General features: G+C 45.5%; 1 protein-coding gene across 2 annotated transcripts in view; it reads left to right on the forward strand.

The window, feature by feature from the left end:
* The window catches only part of Map3k3 (mitogen-activated protein kinase kinase kinase 3), a 66,832-nt gene that overhangs the window by 36,972 nt on the left and 21,108 nt on the right, over positions 1 to 8,752 (forward strand). For both annotated transcript variants that reach the window (XM_023713976.1, XM_023713975.1), the window contains exon 6: positions 2,678 to 2,798. In XM_023713976.1, coding sequence (XP_023569744.1) covers positions 2,678 to 2,798 — 121 coding nt within the window. The remainder of the gene's footprint in view (positions 1 to 2,677; positions 2,799 to 8,752) is intronic.

The raw sequence follows: 8,752 nt of genomic DNA on the forward strand, positions 1-8,752 counted from the left end.
CATGTACCAACTGAAGCAACACCTCTTTCCTTTTTGCCTTCTCTGTAGTTCACTCCGTTTGTTCATTTTGTGTCTTAGCACCAAATATGAGATCATTTGAGTCAGCTTCTGCAATTTGTTCTTTTGCTGATGGCCCATCTTGTGGTCACTGCTAATCTTTGTTTCTGGAGAGCGCAGTTTGCTATTTAGTTCAGGCTGGCCTTGAACTCACAGTGAGCCTCCTGCCTCAGTCTCCTGTGCACTGTCACACCCTGCTACACTGCTAATCTTTGTGCATGTAGTTCTCCAGTGATTTTCATATTGTCTGTGTCAGCCAGCATGTGCTGCTAGCTGCAGAGTCCTTATTGAGGTCTTCATAAAATGGGCATCTACCACCTTTTAGCCGTTATATAAACATATGTGTGTAAGTCATCATGTTCTGTTGGCTGCATACTTTATACTTGTAGGCTCCTTTCACTCCATGACAGTCTTCTGTTATTTTTAGGTATAATCTCATTTACCCCCTTTCTCCCTTTCTTACTTTTGAGTCTTATTTAAAATTCTGTGAATCCTTGTAAAAACTCAGGGGTTTTTTACCATGCTATTCATTACCCCCTTATATTGAGTCAAAGCATGGCTGAATATTGTAATCCCTTGAGATTTAAAAATTAGCAGTGCTTGGAGTTCATTCACAGAGAGTCTGTTGTAGTTATTCTGAGACATCAAAAGCTCTGCGTAGTCACTATGCGTCGAGGGTTAGACTGGTACGTGAAGCTGGAGCACAGAGCTCACTGCCCACGGTGTGGCCTGTGGACCAGCAGCACCAGCATCCTCTGTTAGAGACAGAGCTCTGCGCCCCACCCAGACAGCCACAGCAAAGGCTGTGCTTCAGCAAGACTCTGGGGCAGTTGGTTACATGCTTTAAAATGTGAAAAGCCCTGTTCTGAAACCTTCACTCATTTCCTTGACCTGCTTTCCAAACTGCTGCTATAACCTCACTCTTTTCTTTTACAAATCTAAGCTTGTGCTGGCCGTTGTACCTGCTTCACAAGTCCAGCTTTTTTATTTTAAAACTGAGGGTTTTAGAGAGAATGTTCTTTGGTACATTTCAAATTCATGTTGCAGAGGGTTTGTGGGTTAGCTCAATTGTTTAAGCGCCTACTTGGGCAAACCCAGTCAGGCATGGGGGACTGCAGTTCGATCCTCAGACCTGGCCCTAAGGCAGCCTGAGCCAGCGCCCCCCGCAAAAAAAATCCTCCTCAAATTCATGTTGCCAAAACTCAGGGAAGTCACACTGTGTGGGAGGCCCTGGATCCAACCTAGTGTCTTTAGGACACTTGGAAATTAGTGTTACGGCTGCAGGGCTGCAGGGCTGGGGCCCTCCCTTGTCCCTCACGAGCTTGCTTCCCCAGTGTGTGGCTTTGGCTGTTTTTTCCTTTCTGACCCTCAGCAAAGAGTTGTTGCACATCAGAGGATTCAGCAAGCACACTCACTTCCCCTTGGTTCTGACTTCCCGTTACAGCAGACAGTTTCTCAAGACAGCCCTGCATACGATAAGGTCTAGCATAGGAGACTAGAGCAGGTTGTTTGGCAGCTGAATTTGCCCCAGGAAGCGGGAAAGCCTTTTTCCTGAAGGACAGGATATAGAGATTGTTTAGAGAGGACTTTTTTTGTGTGATCTTATGGAAGGTAGAGGTTAGAGAGAAGCAAGTAGAAACTTTGCCCTGACTGTTGGTAAATCCCGACTGCCCATTTCCATTCTCTATAGTGCTCTGCCTATGTGTCATCCATCCTGACGTCGCTTGCTCACCTCTAGTGCTCATGCGTAAGCCTGCTTGGTGCACCCCCCTTTGCTCCTTTGATTTCTTTCTGGTGCTCACCTGATGGCTTGACTGGTTGGTGCAAAGTGGGCTGGGTGCGGGAAGGCTGCTGACCCTGTTCTGTGACCTCCACCACGCCGGTGCCTGTGGTAATTGTTCCCAGTTGAGGGCAGTCCTGGCGTGATTTACATACAGGAAGAGCCCTGATATGTTGGGCCAACTGAGATCTTCTTTCCTTGCTTTTAAAGATATCAGTTATCGTTGGGGAAGGAGCAACTTTGTTGAGCTACATTTTAAGTACATCTTCAGCAACCATACTTTTTGCTGGGCAGAGAATTTGCTGTTGTTCATTATTTTGACCTCATGGTAGGTGATAGACACTGCTGCTGCAATAATTTTCTGCTATTCTCCTGTGCTCTCTGGAGAATTTGATGAGAATATTTACAGCTCCCTTCTGTCTGGTGGATTGCTACAGGAATACCTGTTACTCCTTCATATCTGGGTCATCACCCACTAAACTGGGGCACCAGGTATTGCTGCTGATTTATCAGTGACACTTTAAAACTATACCAAGCAAGTAATGATTTGCCAAGACAGATTGAGGTATAAGGTTTGGAAAAAGCCAGATAGCTCATATGTTAAAATTGTGAAGGAAGGCTGAGGCAGGAGGATTCTTGCAACTTTTAGACCAGTGTAGGTTACAAAGTGAGCTCAGGGCCATCCTGAACTGCATAGCAAGACCTTGTCTCAAAAAGACCAAATAAATAAATAAATAAATAGTGAAGGAGGCTGAAAGTGGAGGGAGTCCTAGGAAACAGCTGGGGAGCCTCATAGGCCTTCTAAAGATCTAGTTCAGCCTTTCTTCTCTCCTCTTACAGAGCAGCTCCTCTCCCCTCCCTGGAGCATCCAGGCAGGTGCGGATCAAGGCTTCCCAGTCCACGGGGGATGTAAATGCCGCCTACCAGCCCCCAGAGCCCAGAAGCAGGCACCTCTCTGTCAGTGAGTATTTTACTCCCTTCCTTGTCCTCATCAATTTTATCTGCTCACATTTTGAAAATTCCAGCAAATATATATTAAAACATCATCAAATACATATTGTCTACCATTCTATGCTGAGTAAACTTTCGTTTTGGCAGGGAGAAGGGGTAGGAAAATGATTAGAATAACAGACTTCCAGGATTTTACAGTATTAGGATGTAATTGTGTGACTACATTTCTTTCAGACATCCCCTCACAAGTCTATGTGAAGCCTTCCAGCAAAGTAGCCACTAATTTTTGACCATTCTTTCCCCAGAAGACTGGGTACTTAGGAGTCAGGTCTCAATTTGAATTTTGACTTCAGACCTCTCATGATACCAGGGAAGTCCTTATGCTTCTAGAAAGATGCTGGCTAGTGAAACTCCAGAGAGTTGTCTTAGGTTATCTGAGAAGGATGGAGTGTTGACATAGTATATATGATTGGCTGACTAGTGGGACAGCTGCCAAGCTGCCCCAGAAAAAGAGCCTGAGTCAGATGTGTGCACAGCATTACTCTGGAGCCCTTCCCCTCAGTTGTTAGCAAGAAAGCCCAGTTGTTGCATTATGAGATTTTTATTAAGAGGGAGATCTGGCCTTAGCAAACCTTACGGTTGTACCTGCTGCCCTAATAGTGATACCCTCCAGTTGCCAGGAGGCCACCTTTGCTATTTCCCATGAAGAGTAGGCGTGCACCACACTGAGCTGCTCCCTAAAGACTCAGCTGTGCTGAGGCAGACTCACCCTGCCTGCTCCTCAGCTGCCAGGACGGAATGGGGAGATGTGTGGTAGTCCCTGGCTTGGCCCAAGCAAGTGCTGGCCGCAAGTGTTACTAGGTGCAATGTGTATAAGTGAATTTCACATTTCTGTAGATAATCGGTGGATTTGTTTCCCTTTGGCTGATTAAGGAGAGAGAGCCATCACCCTAGAAAGCATCCTTGGAATATAGGAGCTGTGGGACCTGGGAAGAGGGCAGAGAAGTGGTACAGAGCCAGGCGTGGGCTAGGGATTTGATTTCTAACGGGGAAGAAGCTAGGGCGTGGCTGAAGACTTAGGTGGCTGGGACGGGGACACTATTCCCTGTTGAAAGCACTAAGGCCACCTTAGGGTTTTGCATGAGGGACCCTGGATGGCCTTACATGTCTAGACATGCATTTTTAAAAATGATTTCTCTGTTCTGGAGTAGAGAACAGATTGGAGAGGATGAGAATGAACACCTAGGGCAGTGATGACAAAGCTTTAGCGCTTTCAGTGGTGACAGTCGGCTGCTGCTCATGTGCCTCCAGCTCGCAGCCACTGACTTGGGGAAACCATATTAGGCTAGTGTAGTAGTAGTTCAGGTGAAAGAAAACAGGAGCCCAGCCTAGGCTCCTTCAGTAATGAAGAGATGAGAAGCTAGAGGGTTTGCGACATGCAGAGGTAAACTGACAGAACGTGGCCTTTCAGTGGTTCTTAAAGGGTCACATGGGGACCCTGGGGAGTCTAAGATCCTTTCAGGGTATCTATGAGGTTGAAATTAATTCGTAATCATACTAACTGATAGTCATCCTCTTACAAATGTACAGCGGAGTTTTCCAGAGGTTATGTGCCTGAGGTGTTGTCCACTCTGAATGGAATGTGTCATATATTATGTTTTAAAATTTTCAGGCCTTTAAGATTTTTTTTTCCTGAACTTAACTGGTGTGATGGTGCCTGCCTGTCATCCTAGCCACTCTGGAGGCTGAGGGCAAATTAGCAAGACTCTTTCTCAAAATAAAAAAAAAGGACTGTGAGTGTAGCTGAGTAGAACCTGAGTTTGAGCCCCAGTGAGGGTAGTGGTGGATTTCTGAGCTTGGACTGAAGTGTAGTTCAGTGGTAGAACATTTATCTACCATACATAAGGCCTTGGGCTTGATCCTTAGCAACACACAGACACACAGCGACACATACTCAAACACACACACGGGAAGTCCACCAAACATGTACACACACTTCAGCAGTGTACTGTACTAATCAAGGTCTGTAAGCTCACGGCCACCTCTTTGAGCCCCTTTTGTAATTATAGAGGCCAAAGGCAACTTGTCGTAATCTCAGTACCTTTAGTGTTAAAGTACTTACACAAATTTTTCTTTTTTTGATGTATACATTTTTGGCAGAATGAATGTATTTGTGTGTGTACCCAGGCTGGCTTCAAACTCAGATCTTCCTGCCTTATGTTCTCAAGTGCTGGGATTAAGGCATGTACCACTGTGGCTGGCCTAATTTTTTTCTTGAGCTTTAATTCCTAATATGTTATTGTTGTTGGGGCTCAGAAAATGATACTCCAAAGCTGGCATGGTGGTGTACCCCTCTAATTGTAACACTTAAGAGGCTGAGGCAGGAGTATTGCCAGGAGTTTGAGGACAGCTTGGGTTACCCAGTGAAGTCAGAGCATGAACTACATGGCAAGACCCTGTCTCAAAAACAAAATCATGCTGAAGACTTGGGATTGAAGGACAATGGAAGGGCATTAGAAACAAAGCCTCTGACCTTTTGGCCTCCTGTGTCCTGTTCTCCTATATCCTTCAAGGGAGACTATGGAACTGCTGTTCTCTTTTCCTAAGACAAGTCATGGAAATTAGAGCCTTTCACCTTCAGAACCAGGCCTAAAGCCTCCACTATGTCTGTAACTTCCCCACCATTCTGTGGAAGAGCTGGCTATAAGGAAATTCTCTGACCTTTTCTGACAGTAGGTCGTGAGACTCACTCCAGAGAGGTGTTGCCCTTTACTTGGTTGGAAGGAATACCACTTAGAGACGCCAGAAGGCATCAGGACAGGCCTTGTCGGATCTCCCGCCTCCATCCTATCCTGGGAGGTGCCCATTTGTCCAATCACATTTTTGCGCTGTTGTTTATTCTTCATTGTATCTAACCGTGTAAAAGCATAGTTTTCCCTGGGTCTTTGTATCTTTATTCTGTGTTTTTTATTACCAGTCGTAGTACATGTTTGTGGCACATAACTCAGTACTTTCATCATGGGAAGTGGGTACGTGTATCACATCTTAATCTTTTTTACTTTCCTCCCCTCGTCATCTCTTTGTCCTCTAATCCTAGGTCCCCTTTCCAGCTGCAAGAGGTCTCCTTCCTTGTTTCCTATAATATTTTATTTTCTCCTTTATTTATAGTCTCGTGTAAGAGAAATCATCTGATATTTAACCTAATGTGTGATTTATTTCACGTGGCATTACAGTCTCATGTCTTTTCCTACACATGCCTCCTATGTATCCTTTATGGCTGAATTGTGCTCCACGGTGCATAAATACCACGTTTCCTTCATCCATGCATCATTCGAGCAACATCAGGCCACATCCAAGATTTAACTATTATGAATTGTTCTGCTTCAAATATGGGTGTGCATGTGTCACTGTCCTATGATGTCCTGTGATTTAACTCTTTGGAGAATGTATCTTCATTTTGAAGGACTTTTTAAAAAAATTATGTATTTATTTATTTGGTAAGGGTCTTGCTACGCAGCTTGGACTCATAGTGTCCTTCTGCCTCAGTCTCCCCAGCGCTGGCCTTACAGGCATGCACCATCCTGCCTGGTTTTGGTGGCCAGGATGGCATGCAGTAACAGGGGTCAAACCTGGGTCCTTGCACTTGTCAGGCAGGCGCTTAGACCACTGAGCTATCTCTGTAGCCCATTTCTTGAAGGACTTTTATGTCGTGTAAAATTTTTATTAAATTGAGTAGTTGTGCTTTTTTTTGTTAACCTATCTTTTGTTCTAGGGATGTCCACTGTGACTCTTAAAAGAGGGAAGGAGTGGTGTTGCATTCTTCCCGTGCCTACAGTTTAACCCACATACATAAAGGCTCTTAAATGTTAAAAGGATTCTAAAGTCAGAAGGCTTGAGAGCTACTGTGGTACTGGGTTGAATTTTTAGGTGTCTAGAGAGAAATTCAACTGCAAGGTACCGAAGAGATGCTGGTCTCGGGCACTAGGAGGGAGAAGCCTAACGTTTTAGGCCGGTTCGGACATTGATGCACCTTTCAGATGGCTGCGATGCTCTAGCAAATGAGCAGCGAGTGTACAGGTGCATGGCTCAGCGGGGAGAAAGTGAGCACTAGGGAAAGAAGTGGCAGTCGTCAGCTTGAGGTCACCGGCGCAGAGAAGTGTGTCTAAGCAGGCGACGGAGCAGGAGGGGGGCTGGGACCTCCAACTCTTATGCCCAGGTAGAGGCGGAGAGGGTGAGACGCCACAGAAAGAAGAAAATCAGAGTGGACGCCACAGAAAGAAGAAAATCAGAGTGGGGTGGGGTCTGGCCAGTGAGATGGGAAAGGACAGCGGGTGAGGCACACAAAGTTGTCATGTGTTCTTTTTCATCTTTTTATCAATAGATGTCTGTAACATAATAAATACTTTCGTTATAGGGAGTTAGTACCTACACACAGTGGGCCCTTTCACTCCCCCTCCCCTGCTCTGCTCCCTACGGCCCCATCCATCCCCAATCCCCTTTCTGTCTCTACAGAGCCCAATCTCCCTGTTTCCTATCATTTACCTTTTATTTTGTGCTGTAGGTGATTTATACTGTGGGTTTCTCATTTCAAGCTTCTCTGTCTGATTTATTTCACTTAGTTTTATCATTTTCATCCACAAATGTCTGAGTGCTTGCTATGAACCAATTAAGGCTGAAAGTAACCTGCCACGAAGGAATAGGGCAAGTCCTAGCAGTAGGAATGAAGTCAAAGGAGCGCTCGTTGGTCAAAAGCTTAGGGGCTGAGCCTCCTGTCCGTTCTTGCCTTTGCCCTCCTCCACTGTGAGCACACCTGTGACTCTTCAGAAAGAGGCTCTGGGTGCAGATCATTCAGCTCCACCGCAAAGCATGCACAGCTGGAGAAGTTCAGTGGGCCAGTTCAGCTTCGGGCATCCCCATTCAAATTTGCCTCATAGTAAATGAGAAAATTTGCCTTTTCTGACTTTACCAATTGATTTTAGTCTACCGCTGCCCCTTGAGACTTGTTCTACTCATAGGCTTATTTGTGCTAGGCAAGTGTTCTACCACTGAACTACATTCCCAGCCCTTAACTTGTTTGTGGCTTTGAACTTATGATTCTCTGCTTCAGCCTCCTGAGTAGCTGGGATCACAGATGCACATCATCATGCCTGGTATTTCTCTCTTCTCTTCTCCCTTCTTCTGCCTTCCCCTTGCCTGTCCTCTTTCTTTGGGTGGTAATTATACCTTTGTGCTGAGCTGTGTTTGTTCCCAGCCCCTATTTACTCTTATATTGAGACAGGATTTTTTTTTTTTTTTTTTGAGACAGGGTCTTGCTAAGTTGTCCAGGCTGGGCTCTGACTTGTTATCCTCCTGCCTCAGTTTGCTGTAGTGCTGGGATTACAGGCTCTGCCACCATGCCCAGCTAGTACTGCTTTCTTGAGTAACTCAGAATTGTTCGTATGGCAGTTCTTCAAGTATTTTAAACTAGCTATCATGGCCGGCCAAATAGCTCAGTGGATTAAAGCGCCACCAAGCAGGTGCAGGGGCCTGCCATGCTGGCCCCACCCGCAGGGAGGCACTGAGATGGCAATTGAGACTGGGCGTGGTGGCGCGCACCTGTAATCTCTGCTCTTGGGAGACAAAAATAGGTGGATCACTTCGAGTCCAGTCTAGTAGTGAGACCATGAACACCCTGTAGACCCTTCCCTAAAATACAAATATATATATATGAAACTCCTTTATAAAGAATTGTGGATTGACTTTCTAGACGTGGTCAAAAATACCAATGCAGAATATCCACATATAGTGATAAAATCAGCATGGTACTGGAAACAAAATAGAGCTGAGGATAAGTGGAATAGATTAGAAGATGCTGAAGCCCCTACGAATGCACTCAGCCACCTTATCTTTGACAAAGGGGCCAAACATACTCACTGGAAGAAAGATAGCCTCTTTAACAAATGGTGCTGGAAAAACTGGCTCTCT

Source organism: Octodon degus, unplaced genomic scaffold (genome assembly GCF_000260255.1).
Source record: "Octodon degus isolate 3935 unplaced genomic scaffold, OctDeg1.0 scaffold00033, whole genome shotgun sequence".
Classification (NCBI taxonomy): Eukaryota; Metazoa; Chordata; class Mammalia; order Rodentia; family Octodontidae; genus Octodon; species Octodon degus.